Here is a 26,774-nt window from a genome sequence, read left to right on the forward strand (position 1 = left end):
GCCTTGAGCTGCCTTTATCTGCTACACTTTAAGTGGCGTGTTTGCTGTTTGGTTTCCATGGTGCTGTGGGAGCCTTGGCTTGGCCGTGTGACGAGGTTGTGACTCAGACTCTTTTTTTCATGGCCTCTGGAATGGGCTGAGTGGACTCTCTGTGACGGGAAGTCGGCTTTATTAATACACACCGACGGGCTGCTGTGACGCTGCTGGGCCGAGCGTCAGGCGGCGACAGCAGCAGCAGAACGAACGTGCGGCTGTTAAGTCTCACAATGTGTTGACTTTTCGCTGGTGTCCTTGCAAACATGACACAGCAACAGGTGGAGCCTTCAGTGCAGTTGGGCTGACAGGACACGCCTGTTCAGCCCAAAGGCAGACACACACATGCCTTTGTATGCAGAACAACCGCAGTAGACACATGCTTTCATCCCCTGAAGCGAAGCAACAAGGGGTCAGAACGACAACCTCTCTCATATATAATTTAAAATCGTGAGGGGAAATTTAAATCAGGTCTCAACTTAAAGCCTGGAGCCACTTGAAATGGCTCAGGTTTGAAAACCAGGCAAAGCTACACTAAAGAGGAGACGCGTTACTGTCAAGGTCTTTTTACTTAGAGCACTGCGCCTGCGTTGTCTCATGTAGAGTCTAAAGTCTAGCTGTTTGCATGAGGGTGTCACTGCAGGGTCATTGTTAATGCTTAACCAGGCTGATAAAGGAATTATTGGTCATCATATTACGTTTTATTTTAGCTTTGCTGCTATGCAAACTCCACTAATCTAAGCATTTATATAATAAGCTCTTTATTTATAGCTGTTTCACAGAGGCAACAAAATACAGTCATAAATCCTGAGGTTAGATATCCACGATTGTCCTCTTGAACTTCTTACTTCGGTTATCCATTAAAAGATTGCTGCAGAATGCCATTCAAGTGGAAACTGACAAGACAAACACTGGAATTGTGTTTTAACACTGAACAACATCTGAGTTAAGTTGATATCGATAAGCGTCAGGTTTTTGGTCTGCTGCAGGAAAACACAAAGAGGATTTAAACTTAAGTGAATGAAACCTCATAAAGCTCATTTTTACTAATGATTACTCACCACAGTACGAAGGCTCTTCTCCTGTATTGCTGTAAGAGCAGGAGGAGTTATTACAGCCAACAAAACTGTTTTTCAGTGTTTATATGGAAGCAACTTTAAACACTGTCAACTGTAATGACGTAAGGTTTATATTCACCCATCGGCCACGACATTAAAGAAACACCACCTACTATTGTCCCAACATAATAGCATCAACACAGGATCTCTGGGAGCGTCCTTTGGTTTTAGTGTGGAGTGAAATGAAAAGTAAATCCAAGTGTGGAGGAAAGAAATGAAACTAGAAAAAATAATAAATAAATGCACTCTGCACGCACAGGCTTGATTGTAGCTGTAGCTGTATGCCAGCATAACCAGCAGCCATTTTTAACAGATGTTTTAAAACACTCAACTTTGAGCTGCTCAGACTCCAGAGCAGCATTTGAAAGTAAATAGCTAAGTCCTTTTTCAGGATCAGACACAAAGCAGGGATTTTCCACGGAGGAGTTTGCCCCACCTGTCTGAACGATGTGTGTGAAGGTGTGGCAGACACTGAAGAAGCGCTCAGACGTCTTTTTTCTTCTGCGGTCTGTTGAAACAGTACAAAAACCGATTAAATAAACTGTAGCAGACGTGGCTGAGCACGTCTAGGAGCAGCTGCAGACTGAAGCTACAATACAAAGATGCAGCAGATGCACGAACACTGCATTCATGCACTGATGTGCAACGTTGAGCGCAACTATGACATGAACGGCTATCAGACTGCACTGCAGGAAATGCACTTATCACATCACACATCCCATTTCCTCGACTGTGAATACTTTCTTTTACAATTTGCCTGCTGCATTATGAACTATGACTTGTGCATGTTTCAGACGTTTGTTTATTTTCTGATAAACTACATTTCCTTGTTACGCTCCATTTAGATTCAAAGCTGTATTTACTGCAGTCCGGCGCTGTTGTTTTCCCCTGTGCAACATGTCACATAGCTGCACAGTACACGGCAGCACCCTGAGCAACAACAGTGTGATAAACAGAAGCTTTTCAATATCTGACCAAACTCTCTCCTGTGAGGAGAAAACGAGAAGTGAAAGGGGGAGCCCGCTCAAGTATCGGACGTCATAGGAAGCCGTCTAATATTAGTCACAGCTTGAGTTCGCGTGAGTAAAGTTTCTATATTTATCTCGGGGTAAATTCTGAACCTGTCGCTAAGGTAACGTGTTACACATCCGCTCTATTAATGGGTGACGTGTAACAGGAGGATCCATTCAAGCTGCTCCTGTCAGCTTTGTTGAGATAAAATGTTTGCTGGAAAAGTTCCTTCCTAAAATGGAAAAGAGCATGTGTTCCAGATCATTCCGCCTTTCAGGGCCTTTAATTTCTTTAGTTGTCTGCTTGAAACGCCATCATTAAACGATTGGTTTGCTGAATGAGCAGCAGCCTGTCAGGAGGCTCGTGAGGTGGAAGATGTATTTTATTTTATTTGATTCTTAGACTGAAAATTCAAATGTGGAGAATAAATTGAATTTTTTTTGTTTTTATAGTCAAACCTAATAAAAAAAATCATCATTAAATCATATTTTTCATTAACAAGTAGAGAATGAAGCCAGTCGGTGATGTGATGACCACAGCAGTTTTCCTTTCTCAACATTTTTGACTTAATTTTTATTTTGAGAATAAAGAAAAATGACGAATCCTTTCAAAAATACAGAAAGTTCTTTTATTTCTTTTATCTTTACTATATTTTATCTTTATTATCGTTACTTTAAATGATTTCAATATTAAAAGTGTGGTTGTTGCGGCTGATTTTTCTCTATATATATTTTCTCAATGTTCCTTGCAATTTCTAAAATGTTCAGCTAAGGAAAAATGTTGGAAAAAACTATCCAAGGTTTGAAAATGCACAATGTAATAAAAAAAAACAAAAAACAAAAACCATCAAATGCTTTAAACATTTCTGTTTGCAGTAATTTATAACTGGGCTTTTCCCAAAACACAAAGGATAAAATTGAAAATTATAATAAGACCCAAAACTCCCCTCCCAACCTCTTAAAGACTGATTATGGAGACTAGTTACTAATTAATGGCATTAACGTGCTGTTATTAGGTTAGAGCAGGATTATTTTATTTTTTTAAAGGGTTTTGATGCTCATGTCACTATTTAAATTTCGGGAAAAACCCATTTTGGAGTTCTCGAATGTGTCTGGACACAAAGAGAAGCACGAGGTCTGACCTCTTCATTCATAATTGAGTGCATCACCATTACACCATCGCAGCTGCCATTACGAACCATCTCCATCATGAGCTTCAATAATCACTGCATCAGTGGACCTTTTGTTACACCAGACATTTTAACTCGTCATATAAAAGCATCTAAATCATTTAATTCTCAAATCCATCTCTCCAGAAACCTTTTTTAAAAAAAAATACGAAAGGTTTTCTGCTGTATTAAGGGCAGAAGCGGGCAGCGGACCACCATCCAGCACCCGCAGCACATTTCACTGCTCGACATCTTTTTTTCATGCCGTTTGATCACATCTTCCTCTGTTCTTCTGGCTGCCTCGAGGGGGAAGCCCTGCGTTCCCTCGTGATGATCTCAGCTTGTATTACGTGACGGCGGACAATCGTCTGTCACACTGAGTCATGCCGGGCAGATAAGAGCTCGGAGAGCAGTCCAGGATTTTGGGTGTCTTCCAGCAGGGATGTAAATTGGATCATGCAGCTCTTTGTGTCGCTGTGTCACAGCTCTGAAGACGCCCCAAAAATGCCCGAGAGTCATAAACATTTATACCTGAACTGTCCTAAAGAGACGTAGTCGTTTAGGGGCATTTCCATTTAAGCTGACTTCAAACAGCAGGAGTAGCTTTTGATTAATTTTACTTGCTTTTGATTAAGAGATTTATGTGTTTATTTTTTAGTGTGATTAATCACAAACCTGTGTGTTTGACTTGCTTTTTATATTTAGGTGTAAACGTTTAAAGTCTATATTCAGCTCTGTCATATTTACACGCTCAGGGAAAAGCAGGAGAAACATCAGCTCTGCCAATAATTTACACTTTTCCTTATTGATTAATCCAAAGTAAAAAAAAAAAGAAAGAAATACTTACAAAACGCCTTTTGTATGGCCTGCTTTAACAACGTGCTAACCTTATTTCTCTGTATCTATGAAGTGCCTTGAGGCGACTTTTGTTGTGATTTGGCACTATATAAATAAAATTTAATTGAATTGAATAAAGTGGGGGTTTTTTTTTCATAAATTGGAAAAAGAAAACTTGGGATCCTTTGTGTTTCTGTCATGTGTTTCGTAACGCTGAGCCAGAAATAATCGAAACACTCTGTTGGAGGGGCAGCCAATCAGATGAAGGTTGGTATAAAGGAAGCATGCCCTTAAAAGGGGAAGAGAGCTAAAATGGCTTGGCTCAGGACCTGCACCAAGTATAATGATAAACACGATTAGTTTGAACTGTGAATGGTGCAAAGCAGAAGAGTGCAAATGCATCGCTGGATATGAGCATAAGTCACCTTTAGAGGCTTAAAGAGCCAGAGTAGAGTTTGTAGGTGTGGTTGTTTACAGCCACACTTCCTGTTTTGCTTTTTTTGACTCACTCTGATTTGTTTGAGGCACTAAAAACTGAAAGATCTTGGTTTGGTTTCAACAACTTTACCCTTTGTCCTGCATTTAAACGTGATGCTGACGGGTATTTATGAGCATCCCAGTACTGCCAACTCTAGTGTGTGGTGGGCTGAAGTGAAGGGACAGCTACGCAGTGCCAGCGACTTTGACAAAACCATATTTTATGCTTTAGCAGTGAAATCATTAGTCTCCCAAATCCCAGATATGAAGCTTCATAACTTTTAATTTCAGAAGTAGGAAAATGCCATAAATGTGTAATCGCATAAATCATAAAAGTGACAAACTTCTTGCAAATTTGCATTTTTCTGATGCAGATATTCTGCAGATGAAGCTTGTGAGTGCTGGTGTTTTGTTCTCTCGGGCCCCTGCAGAATACTTTGTGATGGAAAACAGATGCAGTAGGCCTGTAAATGTGCTGAACGGCGCTCTACGCAGCTCTGCTGGCTTTATTGGTGTGCGAGTAATGAGAGACTCGGCCTTGGACTTCAGTGGACCAGAACTTGGTACCAAACTGAGATTTTGGCAGGCTGTCGTACTCTGTGTGTTTTAGTGATGTTTATAGAATTAGTTTCCACAGAGCCTGCGGAGGCAGCCAAACCCTCGATGAGTCACTCGCACATGGACAGGCTAAATCGCTTTAAGATGGTGAGACACCAAAGAGTCTCTCGCTCTCTGTCTTTGTGTCTCTAGCTCGCTTTCTCTCGCTGCCCAAAGACTTTCCCGTTGGGAAGTAGACTGAGTGGCCGCTCTTCATCCTACACTGTTCCATTCCCACCTGGTTACTTATGTAACAATGTTTCAGTTTCCAGACCTGTAAAATCTCATTTTCTCTGACATAAATTGGAGCAGTTGTGCTGTTTAATCTAAGCAGGGCGCTGAGTTTGTGAGGGATCTCGTTCAACTATCGGGCTCATATGTTCTGCATTAACTGCTGCGTTTGTTTATTAGGACTCAGGACTGACTGGAAGCCAAGCTTTGCCATCTTGATTTTGTTTATCTTAGCTTGCAGTGCTCTCATTGTTCAAGAAGCTGAGCAGTTTCATTTAAAAGTATCATTAATTGTGATCCATACGTGTGAAATGCTTTTGCATTGTTGCGTGTGACAGAAGTGGCCGTTAAATTTTTTTACAAACACGTTTCTGGCAAACTGGGAAATAGTTTGCATGTTTTGGTTTGTGTTTTGTAACTTGTGGCACATGGGTGTGGCCTGCTAGCATCAGAGTTTACACAATCACTGGAAGCAGAGTTGTTTTTTCAGAGCTCACCTGGCACTACTTGAGTCTTCCTGAGGCAAACCCGCCTTTTCTTCCTTTTCTGTCACTTTGATCTGTTGCACACTCGCAGCGAGCGCTCCTGCGTTTCCTGTCCGACAGTACCAGCCTCTTACTGTTTTGCGTGAGAGCACCCAGTCGCTAGACTCGTCCCACAACCTCAACTTGGTTTTACTCCAAGAATAAATTCTTTCTTTTTTACCCGCTGAAACGCTAGCACAAGCTACAGAACCCTGACTCATTAAGTCCACATGGGTTTTATTTAGCTCAAAGCTAACGATAGCTGTCGTCTCAGGTTTCTGGAGTTTCTAGCTGGAAAAGCAACTAGAAACAGCCTGCTGTTACAACTTGATGCCTATATGAGGCTGAGACTTTTCTTTTTACTTAAAATGGGACACAGCCGGATGATAACTGTGGCACAGTTCGGGCTGGATGCAATAAAGTGTTTGATCGACTTGTTGCAAGAAGTCTTGTGAAGCACCAGGATCGTCTTGTTTAGTCAAAGCACTTTAACCTGTTGTCAGAACTTAAATGAATGTCTGCAAGCTAATCAAGGAGGACTGCTGTGATTTTATTTATTTATTTATTTATTTTACTTGGAATTCACACGTCTAACAGGTCCGATTAACAGGAAGTGCTGAATAGTAAAAAACATGAACGCTTCTTCGTAATCTTTTCTTAAGATCTCTTTAGCTTTTTGTTTAATGATGGCTGCAAAAAACCCTGAAAGTCGTGTACCAGCGTTGCTCTTTATCGTGTGAGTTGTTCTGATTCAACACCAGTGAGGAGTTAGCGTAAAAGCTGACACAAAGAGCAGCGACCAGCGTCTGACTCACCCACTGATGAGTCATGTCCTAATCGTGCAAAGGGGAACAAGAGGTGTTTCATGTGCTCTTTGGTGTCTGCGGTCTCACACACAGACTTTCTAACAGACTCTGTCGACGGGCGGGACTCCGCTCTCTTTCTTCATTTGTTGACTGATGGTGTGTTTGAGCTTTAACGAATGCAAATTTCTGCAGGCACGAATCAGACAAAGCGAGTGCGTGGAACTCATTTCTGCGTGCAAATTACGCTTTGGTGACAGCTCAAACAAAACCGAGTTCGATGCGAGAGAACGTCTCTCGGCTCTCTGAAGCCGATTAGCCGTGGTCACCATTTGCTTTGCTGTGAAAAAGCAAACACTAAAAACTCTGTTTGCATCTGCCACATGTGGATACGAACGGGCGGTCTCTGGCAAAGGCCGCATTGTTGACGGTTTCTGCTGATTTATCCCACACGCACACACACAATCCCTGTCATTGTGTTCTTCATCCCAGAAGAGACACAGGAAACAGTCAAGTACCAGCCTGTTTCACTGAAAAATGCAGCAATAGAAAGTTTCACAAAATGCTGCAGAGCTGACTCGAACCATCAGGCTGAAGGCTGCAGAGTTTTTCTTTGTTGTTTCACAGGCCACACTCGAGGTTCTCACAACCGTCGTATCTGATATCATCTCAGAGCCTGCAGGGAAACTCTTCTGCGACACGTGTGAACGTGTCAGATCACCGTCTGGTTACGCACACACGGCACACATGCAGCCAAACCAGTTCAAAGTTGCATTTGCGTGTCCACAATTAGTGTTTTATAAGCCTATAATAACCCAGGCCTCCAGTCCTAACTTTTTACATTGGTTGCACTGGTGCATTTTTCATTTGGGTGTAGCAGCACATAGTTTCAGTGCTCACAGCCACAGAGTGGCAGATGAGTGGCAGTAAATGATAGGTGCTGTGTTAGCATTGTTGCCATTTTTACCATATCTGATGTTATGTGATTGTGGTTCAGCTCATTGTGGTTACCTCAGCAGGTCATGTCATGTCTGGGCTGGCTTTTCAGCCACCACAGCATTTCTGCTGATCTGTAGTTCATTTAAATGAGCAAAATATTTAAGGTTTTGATTTATTTTAAGGATGAGTACAGGATGCAGTTTCACACACACTGCTTCACATCCAGGAAGGCCGCCATCATGACAGTCAGTGAGAGATGTAAGGCAGAAGAATGAAATTGTTTATGGGTTGATGGATTATTTGTAATTATAGATTCCAGCTTCTTAAATGTGGATTTACTGTAATTACCGTTTATACACTTTAAGTTATTGTGCACTAGGGCTGCCACGATTAGTCGACTAGTCACGATTACGTCGACTATCAAAATCGTCGATGACTAATTTAATAGTCGACGCGTCGTTTGAAGCTTTGTAAGATCCCAAAAGACGCAGGAATAAGTAGTAGGATTTAAGAGTGTAATAACGGACTGACACAGAAGATGGCAGCACTGCATGTACAAGGATGCCAGCTGCCGTTAAACCCCGAAGAAGAAGAAGAAGCTCTGTCCCAGAATTCATAGCGCAGCCCAGCTCAGTTTCCAACAATGGCGGCAGCTAGTTAGTTTTAATATTACTCTTATTATTCTTTCTGGGTCACAAAATAAACGTTTAACATATTTTCAGGCGAGAATGTAGCTGTGTAAACCTCAAATATCTGCTCAGTTTATCAAGACACCACATATTTTCAAAAGCGCTCCGACGTTTTCGGAGACGTCTGTTAGCCACTAGCTCGATAGCTAGCCGGGGGCTAGGCTAACTAGAGCCGTGACAACACCGGACTCCCGGCAAAACGTTTTCAAACCCACCGCCGTCCTTCACTACTCAGGTTAAACATGATATATAAGTCACTTAGATAACTTAAAAATGTTATTGTTTGGCTTTTTTTTTTTTTAGTATTTTATTTGTTCCTGAGTAAATCGGTTTGGCTGAGATTAAAGTTATAGTTTTTACACAGCTGAATAAACGTCAAGCAGACAGCTGATTATCAGAAGTGTGAGATGCTCGAGAATTTACTCCGGTGTCCTGTTATATTTTAGATAGCAAGGAGTTTATTAAACTTCACCGAAACAATCTGCAAATTTCATTAACATTTAATAAACTATCATCTTGTCTTTATTTTTAGTTAGCACATACATTAAACACTTAAAGCTGTAAGCTAATGATAGTTATATAAGAGCAGATGTTGCTGGTGCAATAAGCTGTACGTTTTATGTCCAATGGATGATGATCTGATTAGTCGACTAATCGCAAAAATAATCGGTGACTAGTCGACTATCAAAATAATCATTTGTGGCAGCTCTATTGTGCACAAGACTAGAAATGAAGACGACTCTTTGATGTCTGCTAAATGCAGAAATTGGGCTTTATTTAGATTTTTACCTGCGTGTTGTTTTGTGCTGTATAACCGAGAAACTGTTTCCTCGGTGATGCAGGAAACTTCAAACGATTTAACTTTGGCCAGGATTCAGCTGGTTGTTGTGATGACTAAGTCGCCTTTGGAGAATAATTTATGCACAGTTAAATTTTGTTTGAACAAAACAATTTATTTATTTTTATTTGTTGCTATTTTAACATTTGACTTCTGAAAGTAAGTCATAACCAAAAGCACATTTGGATACAGGCGCTATAATAAAAAGTGTTTTTATTTTAAAGGCCATTAGCAGAGGATCATGCTATACTCAGGCATGTTTTCCTGGTGCCTCATTATTCACCAGCCTTCCTCTTAGTCACCTTTTCCCCACAGTGCTCTCCACACAAAGTGGCTTTGTGAATTGCTAAACTAAACGTGGTGAAGCTGGAAAAAGGAAACACTGGGCTATAAAAAGAAAAGGGAACATTTTAGATGGCCTATAGGGAATGTAGAAGATCCCCCTCCTCCTGCCCCCCAATTTCTCCTCTGTGTTTGAGCAGTGAGTCATCAGGAAACCCCACCCACACAGACCTTAGCAAGCTTTGCAGAAGGGGGTGTGTTTGTGTGTTTATATAGCAGCATACCATATAGTTCGGTGGACACTTGCATAAGTTGGTGGTTTAAACAGGGAAAACCTCAGTGGGTTTCCTCCTGCAGCAAAGCGCTGAAGCCCCTACTCCTGCAGGGGAGCTGCTCCTGTAAACACTGCAGTCGTAGTGAGCAGCTCCCAGCTGTCGGTGTGTGCATGCTGCTGTCTGAAGCCTCTGCAGCTACTTTACAGAGAAGCAATATGTTGGATAGGTTTCCTGCGAGGAATTTGAAGAGCTTATGGATATTTTTTTTCTTCAGCACAAATGACAGAAAAATAACATTAAAGGTTTTTTGAGTTTAGTAACAGTTTGATTTTGTGTCATTAATTTAAACATGAACACAAACAGAGTGTGCTACAAGCCGATGAAAGCCAGACTTTCTGGAAACAGATGTTATGGATTTTTTTTTGTTTTGTTAAATTTTTCCAATACTACAGAAACCACAAATTCAGAACTGGATGGATGGATGAAAGGGTTGCATGAGGAGGCCCCCGACCTTTTAATCTGATTGGGCGCAGCCAGGAAAATGATCCAGGCTGCCAGATCACTGCAAAGAAGGAAAAACAAAGGCGGCTCAGTTCATGGACAGATTAGACAATGAAGTTGTACAGTCTCAAATATTTTGTCTCTTCAAACAGCACGTTCTGCACACATGGGTAACTTGCATTAGCTTTTATTTACTACACACTACAAACTGTAAATAAAAGATAGAATAAAAAGTGTTAGCTTTGTTAGCTGGTGCTCACCCACCAACTGCCGAAGGAGCCAAATTAAAAGCCAAAAAGTTGTTTTAGCAGGAAGTACAAGTGAGACTTGAAGCCTAGCAGACAGCTAACTCTCACAACCATAATAATGCCTGACTAACCCCAGCTGGGGTATAATTTGTTAATTTAAAAGAAAATTAAAAAATCTCCAGAGCAGCCTCAAGTGGCTGTTGGAGGTACTGCAGGTTCTGCTTTGGCTTTAGTTTCTGAGCTTTCTGCCTTCTTTTAGTAATTACAAGCGACACACAGAAACACTGCTTGTGCTGCATCTTGCGCACTGCACCACAAAAACCAAATTCTTTCCATATTTAAATGTGTTTCTTCTATAAAATGTCTAAATTTCAGTTCCAGATTTATAGGCCTCATAAAGGTCTTTGTATAGCCTCTTTTCTGGCTCTGGTCATTTTTCCTTCATATGTTGTAGGAATAGAAGGTTAGACTTTCCTTCAGGGCTGCACGCAATAAAGCACCACGCTCAAAGTCCCGAGGTGTGTTGAAAAGCTGCACAGAAAACTCTACACCTTTTTATTCCACCGCGTCCACAGCGTGCTGGAAATGCGCACGCTAGCAGGCCTGACGACAAGGCCTTGGTTGCCGTGGCAACGGCATAGCAAAACAGGGGAGGAGGGAGAGACACGGCGGGCTTTTTTCTCTCTTTCACTCCGTGAGGCGGAGTTCGTTTCTTGTTACTGGGGTGGACAAAGATAGCTGTGAGTCATCCTCGAGGCTCGGAGCGGAGCCAGCACATTCCTCCTCCTCCTCCTTCTCCTCCTCAGATTTCTTGTCTCCATTATTCCCCCTCTTTCTCTTTTTCTTGTTGTCTCAGTCTTTTTTGTATTTCCATTTCACACCACCATCTCCTACTCTCCCCCATCTCACACCAACTCCATTGAAAAGCTCCCATTTTGTCTCTGTGCCTCAGCATGTGCCAGTTTTAAATCATGTGTAATGAAATTCCTCCAAAGAGCTGAAACGTAAACAATACCGTTTTTTTACAATTTTATGTTTTCCCTTTCTTTTTTTAGGCTGTAGGTATTAATGTGTGGAATAAAATAAAAAGAAGTGTTTTACTTTCTAGAGACAAGAAGAAAGCTAATTAGCTAAATCTAATTCATTTTTTCTGTGCAGAATATAAAACTTTTAATTTTAATCAAATCTGCATTTGTTTGCTCACCTGTTCGATCAGTACCACGTTGCTTATTCCCCTGCTGATGATGTTGTAAACATTAATTATAAGTTTCCTAAAAATAACTGCTGAGTTTCTCCACATGTGTCCTGAGAACAATTTGAGTCTTCAGAGATTGAATATTTATGTGTTTGGTGTCTAATTTCTATATGAACCTGTAATTCTGAGCAAACGGCTGCATGAATAGCCCACACGACAGGTCGCACATGAACGTGGAGGGACCGGCATGCACATTTCACATTAGTACACACTGAGGTTGTGTATACAGACGTTGGGTCCACAGATGCACGTACTCGTAATTTTTGCAATTTTTGCTTTGCAGAACACTTAAACTCCACAAAGCCGCACAGATGAGGTTTTCCTATGCTCTTCCATTCTCCACAGGGAGCGCTGGCTGTTTTAGCAGACGTCCAGGAACAGCATCCTGGAGATGTCCCAGTCAGAGAAGCGCATCGTTGAGATGCGTTTTGTAATCTTCTGATTCCAGTTTGTGATTACATCAGGGGGAAACAGCTTTTGCAATATTTTCATTTCTTTTTGTGTGTCAGAACTTCTCAGTTTAAAAAATTGCTTATAGTCAAGGTGCCAATCTTACCTCCCAGGAGCAAAGTTATTGGAGTGTATTTAATTTGCAATTTTTATTTTCACTTCAGTTTCTTTTTACTTAATTTCCCAGATGGGTTTTCTCATTTTAGTTCAGTTTTTACCATTAAAAATGTTTTTAGTTGTACTTTTCATTCATGTCAGTGGAACTTTTGGCATTTTTAAAAATTTTTACATAGAATTATAGTTTTGTTTTCATTTTTCTGCAGATGTAAAAAGTTCAGAATTGATGTTATAATGCACTCAAATCATTATTTATAAGCAGGGATGAATCCATGAGAACCTGCTTGTACAGGTCGCTTTGAAAAAAATAGCAAAACTAACAAAGACTAAAACTAAAGAAATTCATAAAATCATTCTATTTATTTAATGTAATTTATTTATTTATATATTTCTTTGTTTCACTTTATCTAATTGTAGTTCATAGATTAGAGTTTGACTATAATAACTGTAGTCAGGATGAGTCAGTCGAGCCATTTAATCCTGCGTCCTAATGTTCCTGACTTATAGTAAAATAATTACTTAGTTCCTTTTTCTTTTGTAGTTCATACAATAGGAAGTGAGGTTAGAGTGCAAACGGCTCACACGTTCTTTACCTCACATACGTGCCTTTTTGCCTATTTAAAGATGAAATTGTGCTCAAAGTCTTTACGTTCAGAGAAATGTGAGTAAATTAGTAGTAGCTGCAGTTTCGCAGACAAACGTGCACCTTTGCACCTCCCTGTTCAAAGCCACTGACAATACTCATTTAATAAAACCATTATTGAATGCGATCCTATTGTGAGTTTTTGGTTTAGTCCCTCAAAGCGTTGCACAGTACCGAAGCTGCTATAAAGTAATTAAATAAGTGGGTTTTCCCAAGCCATTAGGGATTCTCGTGAGTGTCTGTATGTTTTTTTCACTCCACCACTTTGCTTCACACTGAAGTATCTCAGCAGCAATCGGATTACTGTGAAATTTCTGTACAGAAATGCTTCAGAGTGCTACCAGCAGAAATTTTCATTCAGCCTGTGAGGGGTATCCTTCGATTATCTAGTAGATGGGATTAAATTCAGTCTGCCACATCCAGCCTGCAGACTTTGATCTCCAGCCTGTATATAAAAGATGGCGACACGGTGAAATCAGCCATTGGTCACGTTTTGAAACCTTTGGTTGAGCATCTTGGCTGGATGTGACTGAAAGTCAAAGGACACTGCATTCACATGTAGTCAGCTTATCAGAGACAAAATAGGTCCATCGTTAAATCAATAACAATCAAACAAGACGTAACCGTGATCAAGAACATACATTTGAACTGTTTTGATTAGAAACAATCCTTTTGGCCTGGTTTGGGTGTGTATGCCTCCATCCATACAGTAAGGACACCATATGAGGGAGGTAATAATAAAAACATCAACACCACCACATGTGTGTCCGTGTTGGTGCTGGTCTCCCTTTTTATAGGAAGGTCCTGAGGGGTTAAGCCACGGACCGGTACGTTACATGATGGATGGAGCGTGCTCGTGACCTCCTGAGTTTTCCCCCTGCTGTGCCCTATTTAGTGTCTGCTTGAAGGAATGTGAATGTCAGGAATTTGAGCTGTTTGCAAGAAAGAACCTTTCTTTGGAAGGAGGGATGGACGTAGTCAAACTGTACAGTTTAAAAATGCTTTCTTTTTCTGTAACGTCTGTTCTCTGTTTTCTCCTTTTAATCAAACATTTTATTTGAATGCGTTTTATACATTTCAAAATATACCGAGCCATTATTGGCTTTGTTGACTCATATCAACATTTAAATGCCATTTACAGATATCAGGGAGCTGGGATCTGTTATGTCAAATTATTTTTGTTTTTATTATTTTTTGATTTTCAGGATCTCAAAAACAAACAAACTGGAAAAAAAATCATTGCTTTTTTTTTTTTTTTTAAAACATCAGCATGGATGCTGTCAGCACTGACCTGCTTTTATTTGTGTCTACGCAGTAGGGCTGCACGATTTTGCATAAAATGAGAATCACGATTTATTTGCTTAGAATTGAGATCACGATTCTCTCACGATTTTCTTTCCCAGTATAAATATTTATTGCACTTATTAACTGCACATCAACTTCGTAACAGTTGAGACTGAACATAAAAACAATAAATAAACATAAAAACAATAAATGTCTCACATTTTGTTGTTGCCGCAAAATGTTGTACTGCTTGAAATTCCGTCTCCACCGTTGCTCGACGCTGCGTGTATAGAGCAGGTAGTGCAACAATAGAAAAATAATTGCGGGACAGCACTGTGTAGCGTTTGTCTAGGGTGTTGATCATTTTCCAAAATCCCTCGTTTTGCACAGTGTTGATGGAGCCATATCTTTGGTCAGCTGATAAGTAATAGCCTCCGTAATTTCTTTGTGCCTGCGGGAGGTCGACGGGTGTAGGGTGCTGTATAAGGTTCCCGTTATTGATGTTTGGGTGGTTGACAGGTGTTGTGCCAAAAAGTGATTGTCTGCCAAAAACTGATTTCCAATGTTTCTGCGTATTTTTTATGTGTAATATCTTTACGTATGTTCATAAATAGACTTCGGTGAACAGGGTTTACAAAGGGGTTATATATAGAATTAAAAAAAATATCAGTTTTTCAAGTATCTTTACAACTCTGTGTTATTGTACTTACATTATAACCAATCCGGTCCTTTATTCCTACTTAAAATATTTTTACAGAACTATTGTAATATTTGCTGCCTTTTCTGCTGTCCTCTTGGCCAGCTTACTCTTACAAAAGACATTTTTAATGTTAATGAGATTTTTTTTAACTGCATAAATAAAGGTTATATAAAAGTCGCTGCCAAAAACTGATTGCGGCTTCTACCTTGTTACACGAATGTTGTTTGTGGCTCAATATGACTTTATGTCATCCATGAGGGATGCATTTGACATATGTTTCATATATTATAGCCCAACAAGTTACTTATAGCCGTTTAAATACGAGCAATCAATTTTTGGCAAATACCGGAAATCACTTTTTGGCACAACACCGGGACGGATTTTTTCCTGTCACTTTCTCGTCATCCCTGACGTGCTCTCCGTTGTTTTTTCCCTGCTAATTTTAGCATCACACGGTACAGCTTCTGTATCACGTGGTATAAGGCTCCGCCCTTGTCATTTGTTGAGCGGGAAGAGTGAGCGCTTGTTTTCATGCAGATTACGTCCCGGATCAAAATGCGGTACAATTTTTTTTTCTTTTTTCTTTTATTTATTTATTTTTTTTTTAAATCGTTGTCATTTGGAAATAAGATCGCACATAAGTATGAATCGAGATCGCGATTTTCTAACGATTAATCGTGCAGCCCTACCACAAGGGATTAAAACCAGAACAAAACAAGAGCACTACTTTCAGTGTGACAACTTGGCTGCACAGGGTGACCCAACATCTTAACAATCACCCCAGTTCATATATAATTTAGTTATAGCATAAAGTCACAATATCAAACACTCGGCCTGCAAGTCTTTTAGCTGCAAGCTTTTCTTATTCTTTTATGTACGAGGAGAATACAAACTGCAAAGCAGCATGTTGATACAGTAGAGGCACATCTATCCATTAATTCACTGCTGAAGCTGATCCACTGGGCCCATTAGCCTTAATGAATGTCACAGCAGACACACACACAATCACACACACTCGTCTGCTGCAGACTCACACTGTTAAAACGGTCCGTTGGAGAAAATATTAACATCCAGACAAAGAGCTGCATACTTTCTGGTAACGTTTATCTCCAGCTGTAAACAAAAGAGTTTATAAGTGAAATGAAAAACACACCTCTCATTGTCTCCTTCTCTCATTACAGCATGTTTGGGTTATTTTTCTTTCTTTTATAGACGTGCACTGGGTATGTTAATGAGCATTGCGGTGAATTTAAAATATCCCACAATAACATAAAGCAGCGACTTTAGTAAATGAGCCTCGAGGAGCATGGCACCTCCTCGTGTTGTTAAGCTATATTAGTGTTATTACAGTCACAACAGTATAAGCCATTAAGACGTTTTATAGCAGTTGTCACGTCTCTTTTTACACGAGTCACTAATCTGTGCAGTGGGAGAAGCTTGGAGCTGTGTGATGACTGACACGTCTGAATGAGGCAATAACTGTGTTGGTCCAACAACTGTTGTAGGTGTTAATGTTGTGCTGCACTACACCTGAGCCATGAAGTCATTCTTTGACAAGTCAAATATGACAAATAGTTGCAACACATAAGTAGGAACCGATATCGTTCTTCCTTCCTACTCTGGTGCAGTCATATCAAACAGAGGTTGATTCAAAGAAAGGCAAGCTGGCCATGAGCAAGGCTTTTAACTCCAGCAAGTATTTGTGATGTTTATAAAAACATTAAGTTCAATAATATCTTTATTAATATTAAAAACAAAACAAAAAACCAACAGATCTGAAAACTGAGTGAAGAATCTGCTTTGATTCATCAGCTGTTCATGAAGAATGAAATGCTGTGTTCATGAGCAACAATAAAAAAAATGTTGTGATGTAGAATTTTTGAGGATTATTTTTTTCCCAGAGGGTTATTTAAAGAGCACGTGTGATAAAGTGCACGTGAATCAGTCCCTGAGCTGCGTATGTCTGTTTGTGAGCAGGCCGAGCCAGGACGCTGATTTGATTTGGGCCCATCAGAAACTGGGCGGCCCTCCTCTCCTCCTCCTCCTCCTCCTGCTTCTTTTTCTTTTCCCTTTTTTAAAAAAAATATTTTTAAATCTGAACATAATCAGTCTTGTGGGCTCCTTTTCCCCCCCTAAATCCGCTTCGGTTTTCCGCTTTCTGCCTGTGATGCATGTTTTTTCGGTTGACCTGCTGATTGTTTTGGCTCTTTTTTTTCAGGAAAACAAAGTTTCGCTTTCATCCCCTTAAAAAGAAGTCCTGGGTTTTATTGAAAGCAGTAATGGATATTGATTGCTGCGTCATAAACGCATTTTCACTTTGGAGTTTATATCTGTCAGTTCACTCTGCTGTGGGTATCTGTGTGTCTTTTTGCCTGCTTCTCCATACACTGGCTTTCCTAACGGCCTGAGGTCTGTGTGAGCAGCCTGGAAGCTTCTCCTGCAGCAGATGGTCATTATTAGTGACAATGAAGAATGGCCCACAGGGCCAAATAGAATAATAGGGAGCCCATTTCCTCCTCAGTCGTGCATGAGCCTCTGTCCAACCCGTCCCCCGTCTTCACGTTGTGCTGGAAATATATAGTTTTTCCACAGGCAGTTCCAAGATTTCTTCTATTTTTCCCCCTCACACAACTCTCTGAACAAACACGAGTTCTCTTAAAACGCCACAGGTTGTCTCAGAGAGAAGTTCATGTGTAGTTTGGGAGTCCAATAACAGCACAGCGTGTCATCCACAGCTTCTCTCGCTGCCGTGTACTTTGGTGCTATTTATCGCTCGGCACAGAAAAAGAACAGATTCTCCTTTTATAACTTTGTAGATTTTAACCTGAATGGAAGCTAACAGGAAATCTATACTGCAAGTTACCAAATGCATTAACTGATGGACTGATGGAGGGTAACAAACCAGTCGACAGCTAAATAAATACATAGAGAAATAAATGGCCTAATAAAAAAATATGTTGGATTTAATGTTATGCCTGTGACCTTCTGTTACATGGAAGGATTTGTGGTGAGGACCTTCTTTCACCTTCTCCACTGAAATACAGACGATAGCCTAAGTGGAAGTTGATTTATAGAAAGCATTTATATTTGTTCTCTTATTTATTTCTCCTTTTTTTCTTGGGTCACCTACAAAAACTGCTCCATGGATGGCAAGGCAGCTTTGTTTTATACAGCACCTCGAACACAGCTGCACCTTTTTAAAATGATTTGGATTATAAGAGGCTGTTAGACCTAATGTGAGTGTTTAGATGAGAGGATGGAGAGCTAACTTGTGTAACATGAGAATCTGTGGGGATCGACTCACTTTCAGCACAAGCCTCGAGTGGTGGTTAGCGGAACTGCAGTTTTTGGCATTTTTGTTTAGCTTCTTTTTTCACTACTGGATGCGGCCACTTGCAGTGCTCCAGGAAGGCTGATAAAATGCTTGTCTGTGGGGAATAAAAGTACATTTATCAGCAGGGATATGATGAGCACAGTTCGAATACACAACAATGACACATAAAGTACCAAAACATCTACAAACTACATCCTGTCATCCTTATCTTCACAGGAACACCAAGAAGGAGTCTGACCTGGAGGCAGCTCTGGTCAGGTTGAGGGACCTAGAAGCCCTGCTCAACTCCAAAGATGCTGCCCTCAGCACTGCCTTGGGGGAGAAGCGAACCCTGGAGGCAGAGGTGAAGGACCTCAAGGCCCAGCTGGCGAAGGTAAAAGACATTTCTATCCAAACTTAACATTTCATTTTATGGAGTCTGAATTGTTTGTTATTTACTGCTCAGTTTGTTTTCTTCTTTTACTCTGTTGCTTTAGCATCAAAGTAAAAGAAGTTCACTCCACATTAATGAAAGAAAGGTTTAGCGTACCTCACAGAAGTGGTGTATTCGTGGTCTCAAATGGGGAAAATCCCACAAACACCAATGTGCGTTCTGTCCCGCCCCCTTGAGCTGCGATTTGCTAGGCAAAGAAGTAGACTGCGGTTTGAAGCTTAGCCTGAAATTTGCAAATGAAAGAGAGATGTCCGTGCAGGCTGCGTGGATATTTACTGCCCATTTTGCACTGATAAAGCAGGAGTCGCTCTTTAATATCTGCAGACCTGCACAGATTGTTTAAAGCTATTTGCAGAGTGCAGAGCCACTTTGGCTGTCTGTGTGGTGCTGATCTCAAAGCAGAAACACCCCAGTGGAGTTTTATTTTATGTAAACCCTCCAGCAGCTGATTATGAATGAGGATGTGGAGGCGAGACAGACAAAATTGCATCTTTTGCTATTTGTTTTATCAATGAACGTTACTCCTGAGGTTGTGGCCTTGCTCCACCTACTGGCCAAACCGAGGAACTGAAGGTTTTTCTTTAAGAGAGGCTCACAGATTAAGCAGCACAGATTGGACCTTGTTCTGTATTGTTCTTTTTGTGTGCTTACATGCTTCGTCTAAAAATCATTTCTCTCATCTGGTTTCTCTCTTCGTGCCTCCTTTCCAGTTGGAAGTAAACTTGGCTGATGCCAAGAGGCAGCTGCAGGATGAGATGCTGAGGAGAGTGGACGCCGAGAACCGCCTGCAGACCCTGAGGGAGGAGCTGGAGTTCCAGAAGAACATCTACAACGAGGTTCCTGCTCTTCACCTCAGCACTTCTATTTTTACAGAGCTGTCTCAGTAATCTGTCCTACTTTTCATCTTTTCCACAGGATATTGATTTGCTTCCAACCACCTACTTGTTGTTTTTGCATGTTTCCCTTCAGATCCGTCTCAGAGCTGTTTCTTCTCCTTCTAGTAATGCAGAACAGATAGAAGTCTGCACAGAAAGAGCAGATATAATGATGCCATAAGAGCTGAAATGTTCATTTCCCAAAGTTGGCAATTTTGTGCTTTTTCCAAATGTGGAATATCTTGATTTGTTTTCTGTTGGAGCTCTGAACAAAGAATTCGTGCACAGCAACCAATTAATTAATACAATTACATTAATTGACAAGGGCAGGTTGGTGGTGGTATTATTGTTTATGGTGCATGAACCAAACATCAGTGCGGATCTTTTTCGAGCATCATTCATACAAGTCGTGTGACAAAAGCAAACAAGGATGGGACTGCCACTCTGAGTTTACATGTTTGTATCTTACACCGTCGCCTCTGTTGTCTGCAGGAGCTGCGTGACTCCAAGCGTCGGTTTGAGACCCGCATGGTGGAGATTGACAGCGGGCGGCAGCTGGAGTTCGACAGCAAGCTCGCCGAGGCTCTGATCGACCTTAGAGCCCAGCACGAGGAGCAGGTCCGCCTCTACAAGGAGGAAATCGAGAAGACCTACAACTCCAAGGTAATTTGCTCTCTGCCCGGGAAAAACGGTTCTGTCACCACCTAGAGTCAAAGTATGACATCATTTTCACTTCATATAATTCAAAGAATTCATTTGTCACCATCTTAGTGTACAAAATGCTTCATTTTTGTGTACAAGTATATTCATTAAAAGCGAAGCCAAAATGAAACATAATTTTTTTTCTGTGTTGTCATGGTCCAACCTGGTTTTTTTTGTTTTTGTTGTTTTTTTACCCGCCACTCGCATCACTGTGGAGAAGGGAGGGTGTATCTACCTGTGATGAGATGCTCATGCTTGTAAAATTATGACAGGATGTAAACATTTATGGCCAAACTGTACAATTTCTTTCTTTTCACACTAAAAGAAACGACACATCTTCAGGGTATCCTGAAGATACCCAGGACTGGGCGTAAACTTAGAGGAGATCTTAGAGGAGATCGTGCTTTTGCTGTAGCAGCTCCAAAACTGTGGAACGAGCTTCCTTTAGAGATTAGACAGGCCACTTCTTTACCTGTTTTTAAGTCACTCTTGAAAACCCACCTCTTTACCCTGACCTTTGACACCACGTGAGATGTTGGTTTTTTATTTTTTATTTTAGTTGTTTTTAGGTGATTCGATGCTGTTTTATCTTGTTTTTGTTTTAATATAGGGCTGTTTTAATTTTATGTTTTATGTGTTTTATTTATTTATTTTGCTGTTTTCTGTTATTCTATTGCTTTAACTTATTTTCTGTACAGCACTTTGTTGCTGTGCTGGGTATTTTAAAGTGCTTTATAAATAAAATTGGATTGGACATCGTGGCCTGTACACGGGCAGAGGTGGAGTATCCTCATGCTGATCAGCAACTAAATAAAACATCTGAGAAATGTGTCGGAGACGTTTGCAACACATTGTAGGATTTAGATCTCGGTGGTTTTGTTACTATGAAACATCATGTTTGTTTCTTAGAAAATGGTAGAAGAAGATTTTGCTGATTCTGTGAACGAAGATAAAAACAGGACATTACATTCCCACCTGTATGAACTTTGACATCCAAGAACAAAACAGTAAGATGCTTAGGACTAAAAAAAATAAATAAATAAAAATTAAATTTATTTAATGGATATATATTGTACTTTTCTGTTATTAGTGATATTGAAAAAAATCACATTTTAATCATTTTAATGTTTCAATTTTCAACATAATTTGCAACTTTAAACTTTACCTTTACAAATTTCTGTAACACACACACACACACACACACACACACACACACACACACACACACACACACACACACACACCTACACACACACACACACACACACACACACACACACACACACACACTGAGATAACTGAGGGCTCTGCAGTCGCAGAAATTGATCTTAACAGTAAGTTGAAAGAAAACCTGTTTGTAGGAAACACCTGTCGATATGAAAATAACATCCATGTGGTCAGTAACAGTTACTTTGGTGCAACACTGAGAAACTCCAGGTGTGACACGAGGTAGGAGGATTTATTTCAGATGCTCAGTTTGCTTCCTGCACAGATCAGGCGGCTCTGCTGGCGAGCTTTTAACTGTCGATGTCGGTAGATAGAAGGAAAGAGACACATTTTTCTGGTTGTTACATTTTATTATACTTCATTCTTTTTACCTTTTCAGCCCCACGAGGTGAGTGTTGCTCAGTTTCATTAGATGGAAAGGTCGACATTGCAACATTGTAACAGCTGATATCTCCAAAACTGACCAAACTCGTTCAAAAAGAACCCCGATGGATTTAAAGCTTACAGACCAAAGGGTGAACTGTCCTTTTACTGTGGCCGTGGTTATGGCAGGCCTTGTCGTTTAGTTTTTTTATAAGTAATGCTCCTTCATCCCATTACTTTGACATAACTTTATTTGGGTTTGTTCATTTGAGCTTTATTAAGAAGGTCAGACTTTTTCTGCTGTAGTTGAGCCCTGCTGGGCGCTGACTGCCTCTTCTCTCTGCCCGACAGTTGGAAAATGCCCGTCAGTCAGCTGACAGGAACAGCAACTTGGTGGGAGCTGCCCATGAAGAGCTGCAGCAGACCCGGATCCGAATGGAGAGCCTGTCAGGCCAGCTGAGCAAGCTGCAGAAACAGGTACTTCCACTCGCAGCGTGTCAGTGGATTGTTAACCATCAGGTGGATTTCTCAGATCCAAGACAAAGCAGTGGTGAAAATGTAACCAGGCGGCGTTTGTGTGTCTTCTCTCCGAATCAGCTGTCGGCAAGTGAGGCCAAGACGCGGGAGCTCGAGGAGGCTCTGACACGCGAGCGCGACCTGATGAGGCGACGGCTGGAGGACAAAGATCGCGATATCACTGAGATCCGAGCCCGGATGCAGCAGCAGCTGGATGAGTACCAGGAGCTGCTGGACATCAAACTGGCCCTGGACATGGAGATCCATGCTTACAGGAAGCTGCTGGAGGGAGAGGAGGAGAGGTGAGGTTGTTTGTAAAACAGCTCTACACCCGCGTAGATGCCCACAAGGCCAGAAGTTGTTACGGGAAAAGAGGGAGCGCTAACAAGTCAGTGAAAAATTGGTTTGTGGGGATAACGAGTGGAAACTGAACCCGGTGCTCCATAACCTCGGCGAGGACTTCTGTGCTCCGAGCAGTGCAATAAATAACCAATTAGAGTCACTGCCATCCTGCAGGTGGACACCTGTGGACCAGGCTTGGCTTCATTTTGTTTTTGGTGCTTTTGCTTCGAGGCTGTTTGTCTTTTTTCCTTTTTCTCTTTTTTAGCGTAACGAGGGTGTAAATAGAGTCCTAACTTTGAGGAAAGTACTATTTCTATTTTAAAACCATGCCCTCAAACACCTCGTCAGAGCCATAAAAAATGGTTTCACCACGAGCTGAAATGCCAACAGTGAGCCTCACTTCATCACCCAGCGGGACTGTTGGCTGATTGTGCAGAGGAAACAAATATATTATTATAAATATGAAGTGTGTTTATCAGTGCATTCAGTACAGGCGTGTAACTATTGTGAGGTGCATCGTGACGTGATGTAAACAAAAGTAAACAAAAACCAAGAAAAACGCCAAACTGGCTTTAATTAACTACCAACAACAGCTGAGTTTCAGGGACACGCAGGAATCCGAGTACTTATCCACACCCACCTTGGACAGGTTGCCACTCGTATCACAGGGCACACTTGGCAACAGTGGGAAGGGGGAAAAAGCTTCCTTTCAAAGGGAAGAAAGCTCCAGCAGAAACGGGCTCAGGGAGGGCGGCCATCTGTTGGGGATACGAAGAAAACACAAGAGGAGAAAGGGACAAAGAGACGACAGACAGGACAAAACATAACTGAGGTAACGAGAAAGTTAATGGCATGCAGCCAGCAACGAAACGTGACTGACCGAAGTATATTTACAGTCACAAAGTTTATATATTGTTCATTTTCTTATTTGACTCAGATTTTTCATGAAAGTTTTTCATGAAGAGAACTCGGATATTCTTCAAATGTGATTTGGGCCCGTTTTTTTTTTTTTTCTTCTTATTACAAATCAAAATTAATGTGGCTTTTATGTCGCTGTAGGTAACCTACTGCTATCCAGCCAATACAGCTCATCGGCTCCTCATGAAGGGCTGACCTGAAGGTCTTGACATGAGTCTCTTGTGGAGAGCTGCTAACAAACAATTTAGAGCCACATTTCATCCTGTAATAAATCTGTTTCATTGCAGCCGTTTGTATCACACGTCCACACAAACATGCATGCAGCAGTGGCAGCCAGTGCTCTATATAATAACTCTTTATCCTCGTCCTCTCTGTTACGCTTGCTATCATCGCCCTTGTTGTTAAAATGTTCTTCTTTTAAACATGTTGGTGTAGCCAGTGTTTAAACAGTAATGTGAAGAGCTTGCACCATAAACAAAGTTTTTCTAAATATGAAATAAAAAACTAAACCTATTAATAACGTGCAGAAAAACTGTATTATTTCTGATGGCCAGCAGGGGGCAGCATGTGTGATTATGAGGTTTTTGAGAAAATGACCCTGCTGCTCACTTTATCCGTGACCTCAGGAAACAGTTTTCTGATAATTTCATGGTTTTGAGTTTTATTTCTTATAGTATACGACATATAAGGTAAAAAGGACGATATGGGAGCATATGAGTTCAGGGTGTTGTTGGCGTTGGTACCACAGTCTGTTACTATCATAAACAAGGTGCAGAATCAGTGAGAGATATAATTATACGGCGATTATGACACGAGGCTGTTGACCGTCTTTAACCTGATGAAGTTTGATGGAGAACCAGAGCAGTAAGGATGTAATCCTGGCACTTAACCAGCAGGTGCATTTGCACACGCCCTCACCTCGTATGTATCCTCTCCCACCATCTTTCCCCAGGCTGCGTCTGTCACCCAGTCCTCCACCCACTAAAGTCACGGTGTCGCGGACCTCTGCCTCAGGCCACTCTCAGACCACCCGGGTGCACCACTCCTCCACCGCCACTGCCGCTGCCTCCAGCAGCCGCAACTCCTCTGGGATGAGCGTCTCAAAGAAGCGCCGCCTCCACGACAATGACAGCGAGACCTCCAGCGTGACAGGAAACACTGTGACCAAGACTCGCATCAGTCAGCAAGCCTCGGCCAGTGGACGCATCACGGTGGACGAGGTTGATCTGGAGGGGAGATACATCCGTCTCAGCAACAAGGCTGATGAGGTAGCTGAGATTGTGCATTACTATACAAGCACACCGAAATGGGGGGGGAACTCCAGGCCTCGAGGTTTTAGATCTCGCCCTGGGTCAACACACCTGAATCAAATGTGTTGGATCAAGGACACATCTAAAACCTGCAGGACAAACGGTCCTCAAGGCCTGGAGTTCCTCACCTCTGCTATAAGAAATATTTCCAGTGTCTTTAGTGGATTATTTGTGACTCGGCCTAATTCTCCAACTTTCTCTTATGCAGGACCAATCACTGGCCAATTGGCAAGTGAAGAGACAGGTTGGGAATTCAACCCCAATCATCTACAAGTTTCCCCACAAGTTCACTCTGAAGGCCGGCGGGACTGTGACTGTAAGTTACACCAAGCCTTCTTCCTTTCTTTGCCTCTTTTTAGCGACTCTGTGAATATGTTTGGACACTAATGATGCCGCGATGCTTCGAAGGTGCCATTTTTGTTTTAGTCATGTTTTGTTTCCTGCCAGTGGCTCAAAATGTTGTAAATGAAAGATGGGAAACGCTGAATGTCAACACAAGAATTTCTGTTTAATCCTTCACAAACATTTTAGCAGTTTAGAGAGACCAGTTGTGTGTAAATGAAGTAAAAACAAAGTGATATAAGGACAAACTGGTGCATGCATGAAATGAAGGTCTGCACCAAAAAGCTGAATATGAGATTTAATACGTGTTAAGCTGGAAATCGTCGAAAGCTTCTCTGGCGGACTTGAAGAATAAAAATATGGAGCTGAAAATGAGCAGAATGGGAATCCATCATGGTTACAAACAACCAGCAGTCGTTGTTGCAAACACAATCAATAAAAGCCCCATAACAATAAAGTTGTATTCCAGTTTTCAGCAAGTGTAAATGTTTCAAAGAAAAATCAAGACAAGTAGAAATTTGACTGAGATGATCACCTCAAAAAGCACAAAATAGCTCGCAGATATTCCCTTTGCTTCCTTTTTCAGTCCTTCACTGTTTGACTTTTCCAGGTCTGGGCTGCATCTGGTGGTGGAACCCACAACCCACCCACTGACCTGGTGTGGAAGAGCCAGAACTCTTGGGGTACTGGCGACCTGCTGCAGACCTCCCTCATCAGTGCTAACGGAGAGGTCTGACTTCACTCACTTTGTATTGTAAAGTTTCTTCCTTCTTCTTTTTAACTGCTGTGTCTGACTTGAGTTTATTTGATTTGCCATCAGGAAATGGCCATGAGGAAAGTGACCCGCACCCTGTTCCGTGACGATGATGAAGATGATGACATGGTAAATTCCTCCTGTGTTACTCAAAGCTGCCACGCCTTTGACCCCACCTTCTTTTATTCTGTATTAATTTTAAAAATGATGTATTAAACAATACGAGATCATAAAATAAGACTCAAAACAATCCGACGTCCTGTTGCGACCAGAGGCGGCGCCCCCTGCTGACCGGATGCAGGTTTAAGGCTTAACCCTTTAAAACCGGTCGGAGCGGGCACGCTCTGTTTTGCATAACTATTTTTAAATCCCGGTAGCTCTGCAACCACGTAAGCTAGCGCAATAATTTTTTTTGCATATGAAACCGGAGGAGTTGTACTTACATCTTATGCCATCAGCTTGTCCTCGGTCACAGTTTCCTTCCACATATAGTTTTGCAAAAACTGCATAAAAAGCACTTGCAGCAACAAAAACATAATATTCCAGAAACACGCTTTGCTGATCCGATCAGCTGTTTGTAACACTTCCTACGTCCATCAGCGTGAACTATCGCATGTCCGCCATGACCTGCCCGAAAC

At 41.4% G+C, this 26,774-nt stretch overlaps 1 protein-coding gene across 2 annotated transcripts in view; it reads left to right on the forward strand.

Moving 5' to 3' along the window:
• Positions 1-26,774, forward strand: part of LOC102775932 (lamin-A-like) — a 42,428-nt gene that overhangs the window by 11,041 nt on the left and 4,613 nt on the right. For both annotated transcript variants that reach the window (XM_087848511.1, XM_087848512.1), the window contains 9 exons: positions 18,571-18,727; positions 19,498-19,623; positions 20,155-20,325; positions 22,306-22,431; positions 22,552-22,772; positions 24,683-24,998; positions 25,249-25,356; positions 25,993-26,112; positions 26,203-26,265. In XM_087848511.1, coding sequence (XP_087704637.1) covers positions 18,571-18,727; positions 19,498-19,623; positions 20,155-20,325; positions 22,306-22,431; positions 22,552-22,772; positions 24,683-24,998; positions 25,249-25,356; positions 25,993-26,112; positions 26,203-26,265 — 1,408 coding nt within the window. The remainder of the gene's footprint in view (positions 1-18,570; positions 18,728-19,497; positions 19,624-20,154; positions 20,326-22,305; positions 22,432-22,551; positions 22,773-24,682; positions 24,999-25,248; positions 25,357-25,992; positions 26,113-26,202; positions 26,266-26,774) is intronic.

The sequence above is a fragment of the Neolamprologus brichardi genome, chromosome 11, assembly GCF_056152115.1.
Source record: "Neolamprologus brichardi isolate AB-2024 chromosome 11, ASM5615211v1, whole genome shotgun sequence".
NCBI lineage: Eukaryota > Metazoa > Chordata > Actinopteri > Cichliformes > Cichlidae > Neolamprologus > Neolamprologus brichardi.